Source organism: Sebastes fasciatus, chromosome 16, assembly GCF_043250625.1.
Source record: "Sebastes fasciatus isolate fSebFas1 chromosome 16, fSebFas1.pri, whole genome shotgun sequence".
In the NCBI taxonomy this organism is placed as follows: domain Eukaryota; kingdom Metazoa; phylum Chordata; class Actinopteri; order Perciformes; family Sebastidae; genus Sebastes; species Sebastes fasciatus.
Window position 1 is genome coordinate 2,969,625 of NC_133810.1, and position 27,174 is coordinate 2,996,798.

At 39.9% G+C, this 27,174-nt stretch overlaps 1 protein-coding gene across 5 annotated transcripts in view; it reads left to right on the plus strand.

The window, feature by feature from the left end:
• dbn1 (drebrin 1) overlaps positions 1-27,174 on the plus strand; it is a 118,849-nt gene that overhangs the window by 68,861 nt on the left and 22,814 nt on the right. For all 5 annotated transcript variants that reach the window (XM_074611805.1, XM_074611806.1, XM_074611809.1 and 2 more), the window contains exons 2-3: positions 19,653-19,708; positions 25,330-25,442. In XM_074611805.1, the coding sequence (XP_074467906.1) occupies positions 19,653-19,708; positions 25,330-25,442 (169 nt within the window). The remainder of the gene's footprint in view (positions 1-19,652; positions 19,709-25,329; positions 25,443-27,174) is intronic.

The window sequence follows — 27,174 nt, forward strand, 5'->3', positions numbered from 1 at the left end:
CCCATTGTGCTGACTAAGTCGCTGTGACAGACTTTGGGGCCACAGCTGAGGCTGTTGTCACCGTCCTGTCCTTCTGCAACACTCTGTCTCAAGGCACAAAGGCAGCGTTTGATGACTTCTAGGACAAACAAAACGTACTTCTGTCTGGAATTACCGACTCATTCTAGTCAAATCTGGACAACAAACATTTAGACCTCTTTTGGTAGATGCGTAGTAGAAGTAGAAGATACAAGCATCGGTGACTTCTCTTCTTCTTTGTGATAAATACATATTGCAGTTGTTTCTCTGCTTTTAGTTAAAGTAGGATAAGATCATGAATGCCTAAAATGTTTTCAGCCTCGGGCCCAAAAGAGAAATGAAACCTTTTGTTTAGGGACTGAAACTAATTTCCTTTTTTTTCAATGTAATTTTGTTTGTAAAAGTTAATCTAACTTCTGTTTTATCTGGTTTCATTTCTTTAGAGGAGGCTTTTAAACATTCTCACTTCAGGTTTAGTCATGAGAAGTGTTTCTCCACAACTGTTTTCAGTTTCAGCTTCCTTTGTAGGAAACTCAACTTCTTTGTTTTACTTACCCATAATCTCTTATTAGTTCATAACAAGGTGACCTCAAGCTTTTGTTTTCTCTTTTATAGTCTTGTCATCGCTGTTTCCAAGTGGAAGGCTTGGCAGTAATTTTGGTTTTGTTTTCAGATAAGTATTTTCAGAAATGACAAACCTTTTCATTACTGCTCTCAGGCCTTTAGAGAAAATGCCGCTATTGTACAAGTTCTCTCACAAAACAATCGCTGATGAAGGCAGTATTCCTTTTTTTTTTTTAAATCACATGCAAGTCAGCCTTTTCCCAATCTCAACACTACAAAGAACCCACTGCCAAACACGGAGACAGACAGCTAGGCGAGCGGTAAAGCCGGATGGTTTGCTCACCAAATTCTTGAGTATTGATGGAAAATGTTCCCCTCAGTAATTCTGCTGCCTCAGCTACATGGTTTGGCAACAAACCTCCACTTTCCATCTGGTGAATGCATTATTAGCCACGAGCATGTAGGACGGTGGCAGGGTTGTGCAATGAGAGACAACAGAAATGACGTTGTATATGTCAGTAAGCTAAAGGATGAAGGACGTGAACTCTGTGAGGTGCAGATGAAGTTCACTCATGGCCATATATCACGTTTCTGCGGCGCTGAGGGAGCTTGTTTGCAGAAAGCATGGTTTTACCTGACATTAAACAAGTAAAGTTTCATGCTCAGGCTCCAGAATATATATATTCAGAAGCTTGTTTCTGCATGTGGACTACTTGTTTGTTCAGAGTACATTTGTCTAAAGCGCTCTCTTTTGAACCAGCAGCCTCTGTCTCTCTGAGAGCCAGGCAGCATGTGTGTCAAAGTGTTAACGTTGATTCGGTTTGAGATGTGACCGCTGAGTAACCTCACGGAGAGAGCAGTGTCTCCATGTCTGAGTGCTTATATGGAGAGAAAACAAATGGAAAGGAACATTTTTGATACATATATACTGTACACGTTTTGCCAAGAGTGTATTTATTTGATTTCCAATATAGGGCGTATAAATAGCAAGACATTACGAGGACATTCAGCGTGTCATGAGGACGCATTCAAGCCTTTTTCACGTGTCATTTTTACTCCATGAAACAAAACTATGGTAACGTCTACAGTTAGGTTTAGGCAACAAAAAACATTTAGTTAGGTTTAGGAAATAGAAAATAGAAAATAGCAGGGAGCACGTCTCATTTTTCAATGATATCTTAGCATATACTTTTCTACATATCTTTCTTGATGTCTTAACAAATTTGTTTGACTATATTTCCTATGATATCATTTTCACTGTACACTGTAAAAAGTTTTAACTGCCTTACGGCGTCTTAATTCTACTTTACATGCGATTGATTCCCTTTTTCTGGATTATTTTCTGTGCTCTTTGTTAGTGCTAGATATTTTCAGCCCACGAGCCACTGAGCATTCATGAGGTTATATTGTACAGTTTGTAAGCATAGATTTAATTTATTTATGTCTTCCTTTAATAGAGGCTATAGTAAATGTATATCGGTTATGTGTTATTGATGAGTCACCATTCTATTTTTATGGAGTGGCTTTTGCCGTGTGGGCTTTCAAGATATATAATTTATATATATTTTTTCATTGTATTGCTGGTTGTTTCTTACTCCTCTGTTGTTGCGAGATGATGTGTCCTGGCGGTGCATCCACACATGAATCCTATTATGTAATCATGTAGTCTCTTTCCTGATTGGTGTCCGTGCCTCACCTGAATATTTAAAACTGGCATTACGTCTTGAGTGATCACGCTGATGACGGCTTATAGCTGAAACCCATTCGTTTGTTTGCCCAAAATAAACGCAAAATAGACTCTTTATCTGTGAGTGCCGGTGATTTGTTTGTTCTGTTTAGGAAAAACATCATGGTCGGGCTTAAAATAAGTACGTAAACTAAGTAAAATACGTATGGAAACAACGAAACATAAGTATGGAAAACACGTGACGAACGTCAATAAAAAAAACTTCACAAATGTCACTAACATAACGTACAAAACAAAACACCGACAAAACACCGGTCTCCTGGATGAAAGTCCTGTGTTTGTTGGACCCGTACACCTCCCCTCCCACAGCCTACATGGCGTACAAACGACACGCCAAGAGCAAAAAAAGGCGTTTTTATTGCACGCTAAATGCCTTGCGCAATATCAACCATGTATCATATATGAGCCATGACCAAGAATGTGACCAAAATTCTCTTTTTAAAGCCCCAAATCATCTATTTTGGGATGAAAATACCGTTCTTTATGTAACAGCACTGCAGTATTTGATGCTCTTTTAGCTGGAACTGCAAAGTCTGAAGTAGTTTGGATGATTTTTCATGTTTATGGAGGCTGCACTTTTGTTTATGGAGGCTGCATAACCTCGAACTGTAAATGGCTGTAATATCACGCTCATTTCCACCTTCCCTCCACCTCTTCACCTCTCTCTGCACACAGCAGAGCAGTGATGATACACTCAAGGGAAGCCATTACTAGACTTCTTCTTCCCCTCATTATAATTTAATGCGAGCCCAGACAGATGCTCACGTTCAAGCCATCCTTTCGTCCTTATTTTCTCCTCTTGACTCGCTGAAGAGAAATACTCCTCTCTGTTATTTTCAAGGTGTTACACTGTCTTCTTTTCTTGTCTCTGTCCTTTGTCCTTCTAGTGTTTGTGTCATACTGTTAGCTCCTATCTCCTTTGGTTCTGAGTAGTCTGGAGTAGTCTGAAGTAGTCTGGCTCTCAACATCTGTTGGATTGATTCAGATGAAACGGTTCAGACATTCATGATGAATCATGATGACTTCGGTGATCATCTGATCTTTCCTCCTGCAGGTCAAATTCCATTTCCACGAGTCCAGCACTTCAGTTCATGGTCAAAGTCCTGTAAACCTCAGTTGACTTATATGGTATATGTTTTCAAATTTGCCATGTTAACTTTATGCATGTTGACATTCATTCTAAATAGGGATGCATCGATACCGAGTACCGATACGAGTACTTCTCTGTGCCAAAAGAGCCTCGTTAACAGCCAGCTGAAGGGTGTGAGCGACACACGGCAGGCTGGGGAGTCTTGCGTACGAGGCGGCGCGCCGCCACCGGCTTGGAAAGGCTCGGAGCGAAGGTGCTTCCCGAGGCCGTGGCCAAAGCGTCACCGGGGCGTACTGTCCTTAGAGCGGAATGGATTTTGTGGGATATCTATGAACTACCTACTTTCTTAAGTATAGCTACGAACTGAGTTCAGGCCGGCAGCACCCCTTTCACTCTGCGATGTTTTGCGGTTCTGACATGAGGAACTGTGCTTCTGTTTCTGTGCTGTGGTTCTTGTCTGAGAGGATGTCTGTGAGCCGGTGAACCTTTTCTTGCTGTACAAATTTGAAAAGCACTCTGGCGTTATGTGGTTAGCGTCCATCACGGAGCACAGCTGAGCCTCGGGCCGAGAAATCCATCTTATACTGATGAAAGTTGTGACAGTGTGGAGCTGAGTGTGACCTACAGTACGGCCCCGGTACCGATGATTTACAACCCTCAGCACAAACTTTACATCTGTGCTCCAATATTGATAAATAATATTTACGTTCCCTCTTCAGTCTTTCTCCATCCAACACTTCTCTTGTCTGTAATGAGCATTACAGCCGTTCACACCACACTCACACTCATGTGTTACTCATCGGATCGGCGTGCACATTTCTGCATTCCCGGACCGACAGGAACAGGAGTCACCGCTGTTCCCTAATGCCCTCCGTCACTCCCCCCCCTGAAACATTACCCATAATTCATCGTCCTCACGTCCGTCTGCCTCATTTCTTTCGCATTAAGTCACCACGTAGGTTTTCTCGCTCAGTAAATCACGCTACGTTATCCGACCACGGGAATAACAATCATTGCCAGCGTACTTAATCATCCCCCCATAGTCCTCTCTGTCCCGTCCCACAATGCTCTCTGCCTTCACAGCTCTCTGTCTGTATTTACAGCGTGTCTCTTTAACCACACATATTTTTCTTTTCCCTGTGGCTATTAAATACCCAAGAGGAATCCATAACTCTCAAACCCAGAGGATAAATATTGGATTTGCTTTGGGGGGGAACAAAGCAACGCTTCGCTTTTGAAATTGGACAAATAACATTAAGAAACACGCTACTGTCGTGTCTGGATTTGATCACAGAGTCTATATTTACACTTTGCCCTTTACTCATTTATACTACTAGATGCGGTTTATTACGCAAGATGAATACCACGCTCTTCTATGCAGAGAATGTGTGGTGTTCTGTAGCAACATTAAGGGAAACTTACTGCATCTGTTATAATTAACTTGCATAATGCTGTTGACATCTTTTGCTATAGAAACATTACAGATTACTGCGTAGAGCATTATAACCTCCTTCTTTCTCTCTCTGTTAATGTCTCTCCATCTCACAGTTAACTGCTGACTCCTCTACTTTATCTACTTTCTCTAAATGAGCCTCTGCAGTCGGCAGCAAAGAGCTTTCTGGCAGGACTCCGAACATCAGCCGTCTGGTGACGCGTGTCCAAGACGCCTGAAAGTAGAACGAGTGCAGACGTTTTATTTTCCCTTGAGGGGGAAAGATGGGGGGTTGAATCTTCAATCTTATTGCCTTGTTCTGTACTTGGACTCTCAATACTACTAATTTTCATCGGGTTGTCATGGCAACTGGTGCAATTCTTACACGCTCGCAGAGAGCTAGACTGTGAAACTGATTTAATAAACACACAAATTACTCCTTCTTTCATGATTTTAATGTCGTTAAGACGGTTAAATCCACATCCACTGATTTGGTCTTGTTCTCAAGTACCCGTGTTATTTTTCAAAGAAGGACTCGCTGCTGCTCCAGACAGTTATTCATTCTGGTGATATTTTATTTCATCACATTCAGTGACAACTTAGACCTTATCTTCAAAACGTATCCCTGTTGCTGCTGATGAAATGATAAAACCAAAAGCAACTGCATAAGATGTGAAGCTGACCTACTTTATGGACGTACAAAACTTTGAGATATCCAAAATAATAACCTCCAAAAAAAACTCAAATTTTAGGAAAGAGCTTTTGAAGAACAATGTTAGCTCCCTTAGCCTGTGGCATGCGAGCACAGATGGGACTGGGAATAAAAACTAGTTTGTTGCACAGATGAAGTACTGAAATATTGTATCAAAATCTATCAAATGTTTTCTTTACTTGGATGAGACAGTTTCACATTTAGTAACTCTATCTGTGTTTTGAACCTCTGCAGCCCCGTCGTACGAATAGGCAGGTGAATGAGACGATAATGCGCAAGGAAAAAGCATGCAATAAGAGCGGCGTTCTTTCTTTTGGCGTGTCATGTGTACACCATATTAGTCTGTACTGACCGCGATGTAAATGCATCTGTGTGAATATGCTATACTACTGCTACAGCTAGTGACCGGCATTGGTTTGTTGGTTTGTCCGTTAGCAGGATTACTCCAAAAGTCTGCAAGGGATTTGAATGGATTTTTTTGGAGGGGTGGGGTGTGGCATGATCCGGCTTCGGGAATGTTTTTTAATAACTCTGCTCAGCCTGTGCATTAACACAACAGGCTTTAAGACATGCGCAGTGTAACTGATGACACGTTTATGAGGCGTCACCCTGCCTCTTTCCTTCTGCCTGCAGAGAGAGGGACAGAGAGAGTGCAGGGGGACGACTGTAGATTTGGCGTTTTTTCACAATAAACAGTTGAGTTGGACCAAAGCACACTTGGTGATTGTTGGAAAGAGTAACGACGACGGTTTAGCTGAGTTTTATTTTGTTTCTGTCCAGTTTGAATGAAGTGTTTTACGCTGCTCCGCTACGTACAGCTGATCTCAACATCAACAAAAATACACATGGATGATGGCGCAAGCTGAACGGAGAGGGGGGGCAATCATACTCGGGCAGCTTGGTGGAGGTCTGCGCTCTCCGAGTGCCATTCTAGTTTCTGTACATATTGTACTTGGTATGTGTACTTATTTTAAGCCCCACCATGATGTTTTTCCTAAACCTAACTAAGTGGTTTTGTTGCCCCCTGCTGGTACTGCACCTTCATACACACGTGTAATATTCACGCCTCCGCGAGGCAAAACGCAACTCTGAGACGCTGTCCTCTGGCGGACAGGTGGGTCTATTACACACTGTGGCGTGATACCGGGATGACCTCTGACAACGTCACCTGTGGTCACATCATTAGTGCCAGGAGGTTCCAGAGTTACATTGCCTCGGTGTACAGAATACTGGGTCGGACTTTTAAATATATTGAACTTTAAAGTTTTTTGGGGTCTGGCATAATTGTGTTGATTCTACTCGTGTATGTTTTTTACAGTAAATCGAGAAATATGAAATGAATGTAGGCAAGTATTAACACTTAAGATGTACTACAAGTAGTATAACTATCAACCAAACTGCAGCAGTGAGTCTCACCAAACTTTTACCTCTTGAGACTTTTTTTCCTTTTCCATGCACCTTGGAAGTAAGTGAAGGTGTGAACTCTGCTTTTAACAGTCTCACATGCCAACAAGCACTGAGTGTACTGTCTCTGAACACATCTGGTGAGCCTCCCAGCGGTCTCTTCGGTCTATTCTATAACATACGGGCTGCAGTTCTGCATGTACGGGGCGCGATGAAGGCATTAAGTGTGCATGAGATTGGAGCGTACGGGTTTGTAGTACTGAACAATCTCCGCAGTGAGTTCATATACAGCTACTGTACGATGTCAGTCTCCACCCGCACTGCTTAAAACAAGCTGACCTTTGTCACACTGTACTGAGTGAGTTTGTCCTCCCATTGAGTCCATCACTGGCAGTTAGATTGGCGACATATTAAAGAAGTGGAGGGACTTTATCATTGTCGGACTCAGAGTGCAAGGCTGTGGCTATTTCCTCAGGTACGTACTGCTTCCAGGAAATAGCCGCAGCCCCCTCTACTCTGAGTCGAGCAAAGTCCTTGTATGGCGGCTTGTCTTAACTTCATATTTGAGAACCTTTGCTGCTTTTGTCGAATGGAAAACATGTGTTTGTAGAAAAGGATGTTTATATTAAAAAATTGGATTTCTGTATTTCAATATTGTTATCATTTAAGCACTGATAACGACAGATTTCAAATGATACCCTGTTCCAGGCTCAGCACTCTGTGGACACTACCAGCCAGAAGACATGACCTGTCTGACTGCGTCACAAGCAGCTGCTGCAGGCAACATCAGCAGCGCCATCTGCAGTCTGTGTTTAGCTGCACAGCAACATGAGCTGGCAGTGAAACAGAAAACAAATTTAGATGGAAATTTTAGCTTCATTCTTGACACCAGAATGTAACATAAGCTTTAGTTGATACTGCAATACATAGCATGTTTACTGCATGAAGGAGAGTCTGCAGACGGAGCTCAGTAAACGTCAGGTCTGCTGATCCTTTTGAGGTTGTGAAGTGAGTCCAGCTGGATCATCATCACAGACCCACACACACACACACACACAAACACACACACACACGCACACACACACACACACCCGTACACACACACTCAGCATGCCGTGCTCACCTGTGTGTGTGTGTGTGTGTGTGTGTGTGTGTGTGTGTTTTGCCCTTCAGCTGTCCTCCACCCTCCTCCATCACTATCTCTACATCATCTACAACCCCTCAGGTCAAAAACTGCTGTTTCCGAGATAACGATGGGGGGATGCTGCCCAGTTGCCATGGCGACACTCCCCATGGGGTGTGTGTGTGTGTGTGTGTGTGTGTGGGGGGGTTATCTTGGCAACCTCTTTTTTTTTTTTAACAGCCCCCAAAGCCAACTGCTGCTCCTACATACAGGAGGTGGACAAAATAACAGAAACAGCAGAAATGAGACAAATCTGAAGCAGCATTTATTCCTCAGATTCCTCTCAATCCAGACTACTTTACTTTTCCTGCTCAGACCTGCCAGGTTGGGCATCTTTTAGCCTTTAAAACAAGACAGTTCTGTTTTGTAAAGTTTACATTATCCTGTGTTTGTTGAGACTGTGTCGGTGTTTATTCAGTCCTGAGCCGTCCTGTTCCTGTAAAGTGAGATTCAACGATGTCGTCACACTTCCCTTCTCCCTGCTTCTGTTTATTCATCCCCCGATGTCTTTTTTTAAAATCAGCTCTGTTCGTTGCCTCTTTGTCCTGAGAATTTGTGATTTTTTTGTGAAGTCTTGACACAGCGCGGATCAGCTTTCAGCTTAAAATAACTCTCTGGCTCTGCAGCTTCTTCCTGTTGAGACTCCCGTTGTTCTAATGGACAGGGAGAGATAAAAAAGAAAAGGATCCAGTGTGCTTCATGTGTGTTTGTGTGCAGCAGTATTAAATGTGATTAGATATGTAATGTGTGTGATAGACTGCAAAGAAAGACGGATGGCGTAGAATATAAAAGTATAATAGATAGGGCTGCCCCCTCTAAGTAGATTAGTTGACTAAGGTTTCTTCAGTGCAGGGGTCAGCAACCTTTACTATCAAAAGAGCCATTTTAGGCAAAAGAAAAATTGGTCTGGAGCCGCAAACATTATACAGTTTATAGTCTTAAGTATATAGTATATAAGTCTAATGCAGTGAGGGCCCAAGTGCAAATGTACTACGGAGTATTAGGGCCATATTGAGGAAAAAAAATCAAACTTTATGAAAAAAAGTCGTAATATTACGAGAATAAAGTCATAACTTTACGAGAAAAACAGAAAATGACACGTAAAATTACTACTTTATAATATTATGACTTTATTCTTATAATACTACGACTTTTTTTTTTTATGCTGAATGACTTATTACTAAGAAATTTATGAGCAAATCTCCGGTAAACACCGGATCTAAAGTGGGGCTTTTGAGTGATTCTTTGTGTGAGAAACTCAGTTTTACAGATCTGTCGATTAAATCAATCAATTAATCAACAAAATCGTACGACTGTTAGTTGACTAGGAATTTCTTTTGGTCGAGGACAGCCCTGCTGTTCAAACTGTTAAGGTTTTTAATTTCAGCTAAGATGAGTCGAGTCTACAATGATCTTGATTTAGTCCAGACAGAGAACAAATTGTCTCTTTATCTCTGTGAACGTTGCTGCGATTATGTAATTTTCCTCTCTGAGCTTTTCTCCGTGTCGTTCTGTATATTAGTGCCGCTGCTCTTTAATTATAACACCATGTTCTGATGTAGGTGAAGGCGCACTATGTCGGAGCTCCGCTGACTAATACATGCAAAATAAATGTTCACGTAACATCTCTGTCTTTGACACGAGCTGCACAGAAACCTGAACAAGGATAACAAAATCAGTTATGTGAAAGTCACTGCTAGTTCACATAGTACACACACACACACACAAACACACACAACCTCCTACGGTGAAGTGCAGATTAGAGAGGAAAGCTGTTGTGCCGCCTCCAGTTGAAAGCACTACTGTGATTCTTCTGCACATCAAAGGCAGCGTGGGCACACACACACACACACACACACACACACACACATACACACACTATACTATATATACTGTATGTTTCCCATAGGGGTTTCAGTCGGGTCAAGATATGATGACTGTGAAGGCCACAGATTCACATCATTTCCATACTCATTGAACTGTTCAGTGACCTCCTCTATATACTCTATAGATGTATGTGTGGATGCTTTAGGGCTGCTATTCTTTATTGGAAATTCAAGCTTCTGTTTAAAGCTGCAGTAGTCAGTATATTTTTGGCATCATTGGGCAAAAGTTCCATAATAACCTTTCAGTATATTGTAATTCAAGTGTTCTGAGAGATAACTAGACTTCTGCTCCTCCTCATGGCTCTGTTTTCAGGCTTTAGAACATTTAATTCGTGACGGGAGACTTTGACCAATCACAGGTCATTTCATTGAGAGAGCGTTCCTAGAGCGCTGCCTAGTTTGACCGTTTGGTCGGAGTTCAGAGTGATTGACAGCCGGCTCTCATAGACGGCAGCTGGACAGCAGACCTCAGATCAGCTCTTACTGCTTGTTTTCCTCCGGTCTGTGAAATCTTGTTAGGAGCACCGGAGGACACAGAGGAACATGATTTTTTTCAGGTTACCTGTTTCGTGTTCTACTGTCACCATATAGCAACCGCTTTATAAAGATAACTTTTTTTTGTCATATTTCTCCAATCTCTCCGACTGATTGTAACATCTTGGTCGCCTAAAAATGACTTATTCAGCATTCGGTTGTACTTGGCTCCGCCCTCTCGTGTCACTTCTTGTTGCAAAAACCAAGATGGTGACGGCCAAAAAAACTAAATGGTGACGGCCATAAAAACCAAGATGGCGACGGCCGAAAAAGATGATGGTGACAAAAACCAAGATGGCGACTGCTAAAAAAACAAGATGGCGACGGCCAAAAAAACAATATGGAGACTGCCAAAAAACAAGATGGCGACGGCCAAAAAACCAAGATGGCGACGGACAAAAAACCAAGATGGAGACTGCCCAAAAACCAAGATGGAGACTGCCAAAAAACCAAGATGGAGACTGCCCAAAAACCAAGATGGAGACTGCCAAAAAACCAAGATGGAGACTGCCCAAAAACCAAGATGGAGACTGCCAAAAAACCAAGATGGAGACTGCCCAAAAACCAAGATGGAGACTGCCAAAAAACCAAGATGGAGACTGCCAAAAAACCAAGATGGAGACTGCCAAAAAACCAAGATGGAGACTGCCCAAAAACAAAGATGGCGACGGACAAAAAAACAAGATGGCGACGGACAAAAAACCAATATGGAGACTGCCAAAAAACCAAGATGGAGACTGCCAAAAAACCAAGATGGAGACTGCCAAAAAACCAAGATGGAGACTGCCCAAAAACCAAGATGGAGACTGCCCAAAAACCAAGATGGCGACGGACAAAAAACCAATATGGAGACTGCCCAAAAATCAAGATGGCGACGGACAAAAAAACAATATGGAGACTGCCAAAAAACCAAGATGGCGACGGACAAAAAACCAAGATGGAGACTGCCAAAAAACCAAGATGGCGACGGCCAAAAAACCAAGATGGAGACTGCCCAAAAACCAAGATGGCGACGGCCAAAAAAACAAGATGGAGACTGCCCAAAAACCAAGATGGAGACTGCCAAAAAACCAAGATGGCGACGGCCAAAAACCAAGATGGCGACGGCCAAAAAACCAAGATGGAGACTGCCCAAAAACCAAGATGGCGACGGACAAAAAACCAAGATGGAGACTGCCAAAAAACCAAGATGGCGACGGCCAAAAAACCAAGATGGCGACGGACAAAAACCAAGATGGCGACGGCCAAAAAACCAAGATGGTGACGGCCCAAAAAACCAAGATGGCGACGGCCAAAGTGCTGAATTTGAGGCTTCAAAACGGCGGTCCACAGACCAATGCGTGACGTCATGGTGACTTCGTCCCCTTCTTATATACAGTCTACGTTTTATACACTGAATTTGTCGCTCTGTTTAATCCTTTGGTTTCTTCCGTTGCTCCGTCATCGGACCGGAGAGGAGTCTCTATAACTTATCACTCATATCGTTTAGGGGAAGTGAATTAACCCCCTGCTGATGCTGTTGTTTTTCTCGTGTCTCTGTCTTCTGGTATCATTAGCTTGTCACTCAAGTGAGGCGGGTTAATGACGGCGTGGGTTTGTGTTCAAACTACCTCAAAACTGATGACGACTAAAAAGTATATTATCTTCTTATAAACGTTCTCTCATAGTTCTTTATATGAAAGATGAAGTGAGGTAAAGGTCGGGTTGATACCCGGTAGAGCTCATTGATTACGTCCTCCACACGTGTGATTAGTTGATTAATTGAGTCCTCTTCCATCCCTCGTTATTCCTCTAATCTGTTATCCTGCTGCTTCTTCCTCCTCTTCCTCCTCCTCATCCTCTCTGCCTCTTCTCTCCTTCTTTTCCTTCCTCATCTTCCTCTCCCTCTCCATCCTTTTCCCCTCTGTGCCATCTCTTCTTCCTTTTCCTCACTCCGACTTCTTCTCTCCCATCATCTTCTTCATTTCCCTCCTCATCCTCTTTCTACTATATTTCCTCTCATTTCTCCCTCTCTTCTCCTTTTTCTTCCTCTTTTATTCTCCTCATCTTCCTTCCTCTCTTCCTCCCCTTACATGCCCAGCTGCGCACACACACACTGAGCTGTTTCTAGGTCATGGGGACTTTATATGAATAATAAACAGCTGTCTGCTTTAAAGGGAATTATTTATAGCACATCCAGAGAGAGAGAGAGTCTCACTCACACTCTCTCTCTCTCTCTCTGTCTTAAACGCTTGCTCTCTTTCTTTTCTCTCATCCATTCTCTTTTACACGCTGTTGTCTTTGTTATCTGTCATCTTATTATTTCCTGACTCTTTGTTTTCATCTATAATCCGCCCTTCAACCTTTTCCTTTCCTGCGCTGCCTCCAGGAATTTGCTTTGTATTGTTGTGTTGCTGCTGCTACTATAACTGTCACTATAATAATAGAGGTAGTAGTAGTAATAGTACTAGTAGTAGTATTCACTGTCAGGAGCTGAGACCTAGATCTTTTTCATTGTCGGATGTTCAAAGCCCGGTGTCTCTTCGGGAGATGCATTCATTTTGTGTCTTTACCCATCTCTGCGTTGTTGTCTTTACTTTTGTGCTCATTGACCTCATCGTCACCAGTCGCTGCTTAGGTACTGTTCCTATTTAAAATATATATATACATATAAACATATGCATGCATATAGAAGTACAGTCCAAAATGTCCTTATCAGAAAGAGTGCATTTAAGCATCCTTGGGTGGCTTTTTGTAATCGTTTTCATGATGAGAGTGAAGCGTTTTGCCCGCTGCTTTTGCGTAGCTGTTTTTGCGTCGCTACTTTTTTGTCGCTGCTTTTTTGCATCGCTGCTTTTTTTGCGTCGCTGCTTTTTTTGCGTCGCTGCTTTTTTTGCGTCGCTGTTTTTGCATAGCTGTTTTTGCATAGCTGTTTTTGCATCGCTACTTTTGCGTCGCTACTTTTTTGTCGCTGCTTTTTTGCATCGCTGCTTTTTTTGCGTCGCTACTTTTTTTGCGTCGCTGCTTTTTTGCGTCGCTGCTTTTTTTGCGTCGCTGCTTTTTTTGCGTCGCTGCTTTTGCAGAAAATTCAATTCAGAGCGGAAACACACTTGACTTCATTAGCTTTTTTTCCCCTCGTTGTGTTAACTTCTGCTGGAAACCCGGAGCTACTGTATATGACCGCCCCAACCGTAGTTACCATGATCTGAACAGGAAGCAGCAGGCCTGGAGTGTGGTATATACCTGAGAGGCAAAACCACATTGCCTTTTTGTTGCCCGATCAGACGGAGCATTTCTTTTTGTAAATTGTTGCATCTTCTTTGAATACTGTTGCTAAGCAACCACTGAATACGTGCTAACGTTAGCTTAGCACAAACCATAAACTGTTTGCTATCTAATAACCTCGGAAATAAAAGTTTGGAAACTTGTGTTTAATGGATTATTTCTCTGTTGTTACAATGCTAATTAGCATTGTATTTTACATCTTTGGAAAGCCTGTTTATTTACCTTGACAATGATGTCCAACTTGTAAGGATCATGCATTTGTGGGATGAGCAGCACAGCTGATTATGTGGGTAATGCTTTTCCGCTCTGAGTTGAAGTTTTTTTCAACTCGAGGCGTTCAGGGCGCTCCTGTAAAAACGTGAGACATATAGAGTGGAAAAACATGCAAAATGCTGATCAGGGCCTTAAACAAGCATCCCAGCATGCATTTCACATCAGTCAGAGGCGATTGCAGACACCAGTGAGACTCACAGCTGTCATCATTTTCACACTATAAACTGTCAATGTGTCACCGATTTCACTGTAGATTTTTATTTGATTTGGAATATGTGGTCAATTCAATCAAAATAACACCTACTTGAACATTTTCTCTGACTTGTTAGGAGACGTGAGGACCGGCGAGCACGCCAGCTCATTAGATAACCGTCGTTTCACATAGTAGTTTACAGATAAAGATTTATTGTTTTCTTTGGCTCAAGGTGAACAAAACCTCATTGACTTTTTTGGCCTTTTTGTGGGTTACAGAGCAACATGCAACAATATTCACTCTCTTTTTAACTCTAGTTTGGTCTCCACCAGCTCCTGGTTATTTAGCTGTTAAATGCTCCACTTGATTCACCAGCTATAGTCGCTAACTTCGCCGGTCAGCCAGTTGGTGCTGAGCAGATAGTTTACAGCAGGTTTTTGCTGACATCAGCTGCCTGTGGCTGAGCTGACTGACAGTGAAAAAGCGGATGCATAAATGGAGCTGATTGGAGAAGAGGAGATTTGGGTGATGAAATACATAGTCTGGCAGCATGAACCGAGAGAGAGAGAGAAAAAGGGTTTTGGAAGCAGAGAGTGACTCGGCAGAATCAGACAGGATGGAGGGAGAGGAGATGAGGTCAGCAGAAAGTCAGATGGTGGCCAGACTAAAGCTTCAGGCTCAAACAGCATGAGGTCATCTGGACTGGTAATACCCGACACACACGGACATAGAGGCAAATGGGACGTCTGCAACGGTGCATGTAGCTGTGAAAAAATCAACATACAAGCGTCCAGTTAGAGCCTCCCTCAAAGGTAGCACATTTATTTAAAAGCACAAAGCCTAATTTAATGATTTTCAAAAATGGAAATGAATAACTGTTTTTTGTTTACATTTTAATTTTTTTTTATCATTGTTGTAGGTCTATGGTACGACGGTACGACAGAGTACCACATTGAGGAAAGAAAATAAATCTCAGATTTCGATAATAGTCATATTTTATGTTTTATTTAATTTTTTTCTCATTAAGTTATGACTTTATTCTTGTAATATTACGACTTTTTTCTCGTGATATTCTGACTTTATTCTGTAAATCTCAGATGTTGTTTCCCTCAATGTGGCCCTAATACTCCGTAGTACATTGTCTCTTTGGCCCTCACTGCATTAGACTTATATACTATATACTTAAGACTATAAACTGTGTTACCTTCATCACAATGATCAAATGTTTTGCGGCTCCAGACAGATTTTTTAAATTTTTTCTTTTGCATAAAATGTCTCTTTTGATAGTAAATGTTGCTGACCCCTGGTATAGATGCATGATCTGTAAGCATGTAGTGGTTAGAGGCAAATTGCAATGCATATACATCTTTAAACATCCGGAAAAGAAACTGGTAGCTACAGTTGTCAGATAAATATAGTGGAGTAAAAAGTACAGTATGTACCTCTGAAATGTAGTGTGGGTGTAAAGTGGCAGCAAATGGAAATACTCAGGTAATACAAGTACCTCAAAATGCACAGAAGGAAAGTAAAGAAATGACATGCAGCATGTGTTTAAATGATGGATCGTCTGGAGGGTGAGGTGGAGTTAAAGAGGATAAAAACATGTCAGTGCTTCCAGTTATTAAATATGAATAAAAGGTATTCACTGTAATGCCGACTGACTCTCCATCAAATCAGGAGAAGTTGTAGAAACTGAAAACCAACAGGAGGAGAAATAGATTTTTCTACATATTAAATTCATTCTCGGATTGAGGTTTTGAGAAATTACCCTTTAATCCATCAGGATTATAATCTGGAAAGCTGCGCACTGTAGATTATTGAAGATTATATTTAAAAAAACTCTCCACCAAACTCTCAATCAGCACAAAAGCTCAGGGATTGGATATTGATTTAGTGTTTCTGTGTGTCATTTAAGTGTGAGTGCACATTATGTTTCTACAAGAATATCTTCAGCAGATTAACTACGGTTTACAGCATCTGTTTAAACATTATCTGCAAACAATGATTAGCACAATTAATTAATTTACCCTTAACAAGCAATAATAATAATCTGTCTGGAGCCGCAAAACATTTGAGCATTGTGATGAAGGTAACACAGTTTATAGTCTAAGTATATAGTATAGTATTACGTATATAAAGTCATAACTTTACGAGAAAAAATGTCGTAATATTATGAGAATAAAGTCATAACTTTCCGTGAAATTTCTACTTTATAATATTATGACTTTATTCTTGATCACTCAATCATCTATAATAATTATCCAATACTAAAACTATACATCACTCACATAAATATACAAAATGAGTTATTTTACTTTCGATACTTTATAGTTTTGTTGCCAGTACTTCTGTACCTTTATTTGTAATGTAATATTTATATGGTGTGGTATGGCTTCTTTTTTACTAAAGAATATTTCTTGGACGCTAGCTGTTAATGTGTGAATGAAATGGTGCACAAAATATCTTGGATTATGGGTGAAAAGTAAGTGAGTGTTATAAAATAAAGTATAGCTTAGCCTTAATACAGCTGAAGCTGACAAGATTGAGTTTAGACAGATGAAAGTTTTCCTTAAATGTTCGTATATGAATTATAAACCCTTTAGATTCCATCAGCAACACTCAGGTCAAACTTTACATTTTGACCCCACTTGTTGTAAAGATGTAAGAATCCTTAAACAGCTTCACAAGACATATATATACACGGTAGATAGCATGACTAACAGACTTGCTGTTTTGTTGTAATAACTTCATTCTGACCTGCGGGTTAATGGATTTGACGTCCGGGTCGTAACAGGGGGTCAAACTGTTTAAACCTGTAATCTCTGTCACCTTAATTTAACCTCAGCCAAAGAGGTCAGAGGTCTGTGTGTGTGGGCATGCATATAATTGATTTTATATAATGCAGCGAGGTTGCCTGCATGTATATACTGTGGAGTTGTGAGTGTTTCTTCCGCTGTGCAGGAAAAAGAGAGTCACAGAGGTCAAACAGAGAGAACAGAGTGTTTCTTGTTCTTTTATATTTGTGCAGACGGAAGTTTAAGACCGGAAAGTGAGGACATTTTGTCCTTCGTCACAGCACTGTCTGAGGATTTTGACTTGGTATTGGGTTAGTTTGTGAAAGTTAGAATCTATGGCCCCGACCATGACTCTGAAATATCAGTAAGTTAGAATCAAAGGCCCCGACCACGGCTCTGAAGTATCAGTAAGTTAGAATCTATAGCCCCAACCATGGCTCTGAAATATCAGTAAGTTAGAATCTATGGCCCCGACCATGGCTCTGAAATATCAGTAGAATCTATGGCCCCGACCACGGCTCTGAAATATCAGTAGAATCTATGGCCCCGACCATGGCTCTGAAATATCAGTAGAATCTATGGCCCCGACCACGGCTCTGAAATATCAGTAGAATCTATGGCCCCGACCATGGCTCTGAAATATCAGTAGAATCTATGGCCCCGACCATGACTCTGTAGCCTAACTGTGCTGTGTATTGATAAATCCATGGCGCTCTCCGTGGTGCTGAAGTAGCGGACAGATTCATAATTGCAGCTTTTTCTTCAGTTTCGTTTTAGATCTATAATGTTCTCTATATTCTCTATTCGCTAGTCGACGGTGAACGAAATGAACCGGGTCCGTCCCTCATGTTAGAAATCACCAAGTCGCCCAAAGGGACGACTGGGGGAATGCATTATGTCAATGAATGTCCTGAGTGGGAAGAAAAAGTGTGTGTTTGTTAAGGATGTGAGCACTTTTCTAATCCAGGCTGAGTTCCCACAGTCATTAATCAAACCAAGTAATCTGCTTTACACACACACACACACACACACACACACACATACATTTGACCAGATAAAGCAGCTCTATCCTAAAGGAGGTTTGTAACACTTGTGTCCGGCGACGACGGGAGTCACTTGTTCCGTCAACCTCCTCGGCTACTTCTGTCAGCCGTCTTTGTGTCTCCATCCTGGTACCGAAATGTCGTCTGAGCTCCACATTTTTTAATTCTAATAGCCTGAGGCTGTGGACGAGCAACATGATGTGATTGTTAGGGTTCAAAACTAAAAGTAATTTCCATACCAAGTCGCTGACAACATTAAGTTTCTTTTGAGGTACTGTAAACTCTCTACAGGACTCCCTTTGAGGTACTGTTAACTCTCTACAGGACTCCCTTTGAGGTACTGTTAACTCTCTACAGGACTCCTTTTGAGGTACTTTAAACTCTCTACAGGACTCCCTTTGAGGTACTGTAAACTCTCTACAGGACTCCCAAACTGTCAGTGCGTCACGACGGGGATATAGCGCTGTGATTAACCCTCCTGTTTTCTTCCCGGCGACCATGCAACTTTTATCTTCCCGGGTCAAAATGTACCCAATCCGGTTTGACTGTTTATAAAACATACAGTATATATTATCACCCAATTCTGTGTTACACCTTTTTGGCCGACTTCATTCCAACTCAGTGCCACAAGTTTTACACTTTTTGGGGGGAATTTAAGGTTAATAAACCTAATTTTGGTGAAATTCTACCTAATTTTTTATTTTAAAAAAGCAGAAATTATGAGTTATTTTGACCATAGTTATCGGAGGAACATAATGTTGATGGATTATCACAGACGGGTAGATGTAACAGTTTAGTTAGACTATTGTTTTGAAACCATTTAAATGTTTTTTTAATGGCAGCAAAAAAATTGACCTGGGTAGAACCACAGATGCTATAAATTAGAATAAAACACCCAGAATTCAACGAAAGTAGTGGTCATTAATTGTTTTTGCAAAGACCATAGCAGGGAACCACCCATGTTATTTTGGGGCAATTAGATGAAAGAAATCCATATTTATGACATAGTGAAGTTTGTAAACAGGTCAGATTTGACCCGCGGACAACAGGAGGGTTTTAAAGGGGCTGAAAGTAGTGAATGTGTCACACAGCCTCTAATGCGACCTCCTATAATAATAAATTTTTATCTAATCCCACCCCATGTCCACGTGTGCCACAGGTAGACTGCTGAGTCTAAACCTGAGGAGTTGGCCTGTCTGTGTTGAGCCATCCGTCTGTTTAGTGGTTGTTTGGTTGTCACCGATGTACATATCCGTGCACTCCTCACTGCACTGGACTGCACACACCAAGTTGCTTTGCTTGTGTTTGGGTGTGTGGTCCTTAGGGGGGACCAGTTTCTGTCTGAGGCTGTTTTCGCTCCTTTTCTTGAGCCTGTGCACTTGTTGTTATGTTTATCTGTCAGAAAAAATACAATATATTTGCGTTATTTAAGTCTAAAGACATCCGATTTGTGACTCAAGTCCAGATCTCTGCTTGAACAACTGTTTTTTTTTCTCTCTCTCTCTTTCTAACAGGGCCTTGTACACATATGAGGATGACAGCAATGATTTGACGCTGGCATCATCAGGAGGTACGTTCATGCTTTTTTTTTTTGTCATCAATTTAATCTCTCTCAAATGTGGCATCTTGCTGTTCTCATTCTCTTTATGTCCTGATGAACACGGCTGCCTTTAAGCATGTTCGCTTCACGTGTGGAGGAGGAGGAGGAGGTGGTGGTTGTAATTTGCTGCGGCTGTAACTCTTGATGAGCTCCGCAGGTTCTGCTGTTGCTTTGGGGGGTGAAATGATCATGTTCTTTCTTTTGTCTCCTGATTGTTTCTGAACCATCAGAGAGCTGGATTCATTATTACCAGTTAATGACGCGCTGCTTGATCATTAGCAGTTTAATGAGACTCCTCCGGTATGTGATGCACACACACGGACACACATAGAGTATAAAAGGGTCCTTCTTCCCTTTAATGATATCATTGCACGTGATATTTGGGAATTAGCAAGTATACATATGGACATAACCCTTCTACCCTTATTCAGCCAAATGCATCACATCATTTATAAACTTAATGTAGTAACTCAAATGATGATAATACCTCAAATAAAGATATTTGTCTGAGCGGTTAGACCAGGGGTCAGCAACCTTTACTATCAAGAGAGACATTTTATGCAAAACAAAATAAAAAGAAATCTGTCTGGAGCTGCAAAACATTTGATCATTGTGATGAAGGAAACACAGTTTATAGTCTAAGTATATAGTATATAAGTCTAATGCAGTGAGGGACAAAAAGACAATGTACTATGGAGTATTAGGGCCACATTGAGGGAAAAAAAATTGGAGGTTTCCAGAATAAAGTTATAATATTACGGGAAAAATAAGTCGTAATATTACGAGAATAAAGTCGTAATTTTACGATAAAAAAGTCATAATATAACGAGAATAAAGTCAGAACTTTACGAGAAAAAAGTCGTAATATTACGAGAATAAAGTCGGAATTTTACGATAAAGTCATAATATAACGAGAATAAAGTCATAACTTTACGAGAAAAAAGTCGTAATATTACGAGAATAAAGTCGTAACTTTACGATAAAGTCATAATATAACGAGAATAAAGTCATAACTTTACGAGAAAAAAGTCGTAATATTACGAGAATAAAGTCGTAACTTTACGATAAAAAAGTCATATAAAGTCATAACTTTACGAGAAAAAAGTCGTAATATTACGAGAATAAAGTCGGAATTTTACGATAAAAAAGTCATAATATAACGAGAATAAAGTCATATCTTTACGAGAAAAAAGTCGTAATATTACGAGAATATAGTCGTAACTTTACGTTAAAAAAGTCGTAGTATTACGAGAATAAAGTCATTACTTTACAATAAAAAAAAAAAAATAACGTGAAATTTAATATTATTTATGGAATTGAGAGTTGAAAATAATATCTAAAACTATTAGGTTAATCTGCATCCATATATCTCACCTTAAAGACAAATGTACAGGTTTAAAGATGTCAAATATAATCAATAACTGTAATTTAAAAAAAAAAAAAGTGGTGCTCTTGTTGTAGCAGCATTTGAAAAAGTTGCTAATCTAATAAACTGTTTCTGTAATGGCAATATTTTGTTCAGATAAGTCGGAAAAGTACTTGCCCAAACAATATTACAGGAAGTTAAATATGGATAAATTAAACTATATGTGTGTGATTGGATGTTTTCTGGGAGTCATAGTTGACGTCTCTCCTTCAGTCGTTCTTCTCCTACTGGTTGACTTTTTTATCAAAGAAGCAGATATTGTGTAACATTCCTGAGAGCCACACACAGTCAGAAAGTTGCGTACTGAGAGAACAACTTGTTGGTTTTGGTCTCTATAGTAACGCCAGCCTGAGACGTGTCTTCAGTAATGTGGTAGCCTAGATGTTCAAGAGCCGGACGTGTCTCGTGGTTTTATACTTTGATGTGATTTTGATGAATGCTTATTCTGTGAGTCTAATGTAATCATCAACGCAGAATTCCTGAATATGAAAAATCACATGAGAGGAATAAACTGGAGCTACTACAGTGAAGAGCCGGCTGCATCACTAATGCTGGAGAGCTGCATGATGAAGAGCCACTTCTGCCAGCAGTGGTCTTCTAGTTTCCTTCATGTCGGGTAGCTTTTCCTGAGAGAGACGTGAATATTTCAGCAGCGACGGAGAAGAAAACGCAGGCTGCTCGTGTGCACTGTAAACCTCAGAGGGATCTGCTGCCTCACGTCTCACAACCAGCAGAGCACACAGTCATGTTGGTGTGTTTGTGTGTGTGTGCTGTTTACAAATGTGTGCGTAGACGTCGCAGACATCTGAAGATACGCTGAGATACACAGAGAACATAATCTGAGGCATAAAAACTAGCAGCCTGGAGCACATCGCTGCTGATCTGACATATTCACATCCTCAGTGTAGCATTTAGGGGGATCTATTGGCAGAAAGGGAATATAATATTTATAAGTATGTTATCTTTAGTGTATAATCACCTGAAAATAGGTGTTATTTAATTTTTTCTCGTAAATTTATGACTTTATTCTCGTAATATTTTGACTTTTTTCTCGTTAAGTTATGACTTTATTCTCGTAATATTTTGACTTTTTTCTCATTAAGTTATGACTTTCTTTTCGTAATATTACGACTTTGTTTCTCTTAAAGTTATGACTTTATTCTCGTAATATTATACGTTTTTTTCTTGTAATGTAAATATTTTATATTTGTGACATCACAAATCAGACAGAAATCCTAACGGCTTGTTTCAAACGTACAATTTCTGAATACAGACTGTGTGTATTTATCAGTATTTTGAGTGTTTTGATAGTTTAACAGTATTTATATAGCACTTAAACCTGCTTCATAATATAAAAGACATGCAAATCTCACTTTTTTACAATATGGGACCTTTAATATCAAAGTTCGATAGTAGAATAAGTAAAAGTAGCAATACAAATATGTAAAAACACTCTATTATAAGTAAAGGTAATGCATTAAAAAAAAAGTACTTAAGATACTTAAAGTATCATAAGTAAAAGTGTTTCCCCTGCCAGAGTTTTATTATTTTATATACGGTATTATAGGATGATATTATTATCATATTATCATAAATATGAAAGATGTATTTTAATGTTATATATCTGGTTTAGAGAGCTTTATATAGCTCTAACTCTAAGGCAATTTAATATGTCACAATGTTTATGAACTGGCATTTTTTCGGCTGTCAAATAAATATAGTGGAGTATAAAATAGCATAACATGGAAATATAGTGGTTAATGGGTTTAATGAATTTTTTGTAAATGTGGGACCAAAGTTGGCAGGAAAAATCAATGACACGTCTCCAAAGGATGGGGAGGTTGTTGAAAGCAACATTGCAAGAAATTCAAACTCAATTTATCTCAAAGCTATAGACAGAAAAGAAATCGTAGACATAGTTAACAAGTGCAAGAATAAAACATCTACTGATTTGAATGGAATCGATATGACGATAGTCAAGAAAGTCATTGACAGTATTGCAAACCCCCTAACCTACATTTGTAACTTATCATTCATAACTGGCACATTTCCACATAAAATGAAAACTGCTAAAGTTATTCCACTATATAAAACTGGGGACAAACATAATTTCACTAATTACAGGCCTGTATCTTTACTTTGCCAGTTCTCTAAAATATTGGAGAAACTGTTCATTGGAAGATTAGATAACTTCATTGACAAGCACCATTTACTGACAGACAGTCAATACGGGTTCAGAGCAAACAGATCAACAGCAATGGCATTAATGGAGCTAACAGAAGAAATAACCAGTTGTATTGATAACAAGAAGTATGCGGTAGGAGTATTTATAGATTTAAAAAAAGCATTTGACACCATTGATCATGATATATTATTCAATAAAATGGAAAGGTATGGTATAAGAGGGGTAGTGCTGAACTGGTTGAGAAGTTATATAGGAAACAGGCAGCAGTACGTGCAAATAGGGGACTACAAATCAACATGCTCAGGTATTACTTGTGGGGTCCCGCAGGGATCAGTATTGGGTCCAAAATTGTTTATTATGTATATAAATGACATAGGTAGGGTATCAAGGACACTGAATTTAGTTTTATTTGCAGATGACACAAATATTTTTTGTTCTGGGGAAAATCTGCAGCAGCTTTTGGAGGTGGCCACAACAGAAATCAGAAAATTGCAACGGTGGTTTGACAGAAATAAATTGTCATTAAATTTGGACAAAACTAAATTTATGTTATTTGGAAACCAAAAAATAGACATACCAGTACAAATGATAATAGATGATGTGACTATTGAAAGAGTATATGTAAATAAATTTCTGGGTGTAATACTGGACCACAAAATCTGCTGGAAACCTCAGATAAATTATGTAAGAACAAAGCTGGCAAAGAGCATAGCAGTCTTAGGGAAAACAAGACACACACTGGATCATAAATCACTGCACATTCTGTATTCTTCACTTGTATCACCATATCTGAATTACTGTGTAGAAGTTTGGGGTAACACTTATAAAAGCAACTTACAACCATTATGCATACTACAGAAGAGAGCAATCAGGATAGTAAATAATGTGGGATATAGGGAACACACGAACACACTGTTTTTGAAGTCACATGCATTGAAATTTATGGATTTAGTCAAATTTAAAACCGCAATAATTATGTTTAAAGCAAGACATAATTCACTTCTGGGCAATATTCAAAAAATGTTTTGTGACAGGGAGGGGGGTTATAATTTAAGAGGAAAATTTAATTTTAAAAAGCATTGTGTTCGTACAAAAAAGAAGAGTATGTGTATTTCAGTCTGTGGGGTGGATTTGTGGAATGGGTTAGGTGATGGGTTGAAGGGGAGGACAAATATAAATCAATTTAAAAAGCTATACAAGAAAGATATTTTTGGGAGGTACATGGTTGAAGAAGAGTTGTGTTAAAGGTTGGTTATATACTTTTTAACTGCGGATGTATTTGTGGGTTGTAAATAAATTTGGGATGCTGTTCATATATTCAACTTGGGATGTAAATAAATCTGAGATAGTTTTTATATTATATTATATTATCATTCTATAATATATGAGTTAATAGAGGAGAAGTGAGAAAGGGGTAGGGTAATATAAGTTTTTCTTCTACCTACTCCTTTTCGGACACTATAACTCTTGTTTTGTTTGTTATTATTTTGTATCTGTTTTTATTTATTATATGTTCGAAATAAAGTCTTTCATTCATTCATTCATTCATAGTCAAGTAGATTGCAAGTACCTATAAATTGTACAAATAATAATAGTTATCAGTTTGGTTTGATTTCTTTACAAAGACCTCCGATTGTTTTTTCACAAATAAGTGGTGTTACAGTAACCTAACTAATTTAAAAGGCGATAACTCTGAGTCTGATTCACTTCAAATGTTTTTTGCAATTCACCCCTGTACAAAGCTTCAATGTTCCCAGAGCGGATTTGGGTGTTTTTGATGATCTACGTGTTCAGAGTCAAAGGTTCAAAACAATAACGCATTTAGAGGATTGTGTGTTTTTTGGCATTTGCTTTATTTCATAAGTTGATTAATTTGTTAATCTTTTTACCAGTTTGTGTATTTCCTCCCTGATGTGGAGGACGGTGTAACAGAAGCATTAATGCGGCCTCTTGTTCTTGTTCTCTTGTTCTGTGGTGCAGGCGGCGGTCTGGCAGAGATCACGCTGACCTTTGACAGCGCCAGGGTGATGTACGGCTTCTGCAGCCTGAAGGAGCCCACTGCCGCTCTGCCACGATACATCCTCATCAACTGGGTGAGTCGCCGGGTCAAACACCTCAGGCAACACACACACACACACACACACACACACACACACACACACACACACACACACACACTGAAGAGAAGATCAGAGTCATTAAGGGTCACAGCACATTTCTAAATTAACCGTTTATTTAGGACACACCGTGTGACCGACGGACACGACCTGAATCCAGGTTCCGTCCATATCAGCAGCTCTGTGATTGGATGATGTCACTTTTCTTACCTGCAGTTCAGAGCTGCAGATGTGCAGTATTCAGTGTCCACTTTATTAGGTACACCTGTACAGACTAATGCAAGGGTCAGCAACCTTTACTATCAAAAGAGCCATTTTAGGCAAAAGGAGCGAAAACATGTGATCATTGTGATGAAGGTAACACAGTTTATAGTCTAAGTATATAGTATATAAGTCTAATGCAGTGAGGGCCAAAGAGACAATGTACTACGGAGTATTAGGGCCACATTGAGGGAAAAAACATCTGAGATTTATATATATATACTTAGACTATAAACTGTGTTACCTTCATCACAATGATCAGATGTTTTGCGGCTCCAGACAGATTTGGCTCAGTGTTCCTGACAGTTTCATGGATTAGTGTTTGAGCGCAGACGGCGTCTTCACAGTGTTGGTTTTCATAAGAGAGCAGATGTGGCTGTGAAGTTGAACTTCCAGTTTAACAGAGAAGGAAACAGTAGAGCTGAGTCACCACACATGTAACAGAGCCAGAAAAAAAAATGTGTCCACCAATTAATTCATGATGAAAAGGAAAATGTAACAGGAAGATATTAATAATTTGTGATGTTGGAGCTCATTTTTATCGCTGTGAGAGTCTCCAACAGAGTGTGTTAATACCATTTAAACACAGACTGAGTTCATCTGAGAGCCTGAAGATGAATGTTTTACTTTCTGAACCTGACAACAGCAGCAGCGCCCGGAGCGAGTGCATCTACATAATGACAGAGTGCAGAGAGGAAGTAGAGAGAGGAGTGAAAAGAGAAGGTGGAATTAAACAACCTGCTCTCCTAGAAATTAAGTTTATTTACTAATTTGTTTTGCCAATTATGTTTGGAGGGAAACGTAATTACTGTCTGTATTATGTTCACTAGCAATAATTTTTTAAGTAACAGCAACTCTTGTACCACATGCCAGCCCCGTATCCTCTACATCATGTTTGTATTCTGCAAATTAGCAACAACATTTAAAAGAAATGTAATGCAAATGTTGTTATTAACATATCTGGCAAGTCTCAAAAAATAATTTGCTGTATTTGCTGATAAAAAGTATAGTCATGCTTCTGCTGCTATGAGCGGATACAGTAAGAAAAACTAATGAAATGTGATGTCGGATACGTTAAAACGTTTCATCAGTATGTTGATAAAGAACGTGATCGGGGTGGCATTTTGTTTCCTTTAAAAGGACGGTTTGTAAGAATCAGAAATGTCTTGTTAACAGCGACACCTGTGGCCGTTAAGTCAACGAAAGTCAGCGTCCTGTTGCTCGCGCTTGTGCTCGCTCTACATAGACATGAACGAGCATCGCTCAAAACAGTGAGGAGACACACGTCAGCTAAAAGCACAATATAGCTCTATATTTCAGCTGCTTGGCAGTGGTGCTTCCGTGTAGTTTGTGTTGGACTCTGAACAGCGTAGCCGCACGCGAGCGCGCATGAGACACCGACCCGCAATGATTTATACGTGTAAGAAATTACAAACAGTCCCTTTAA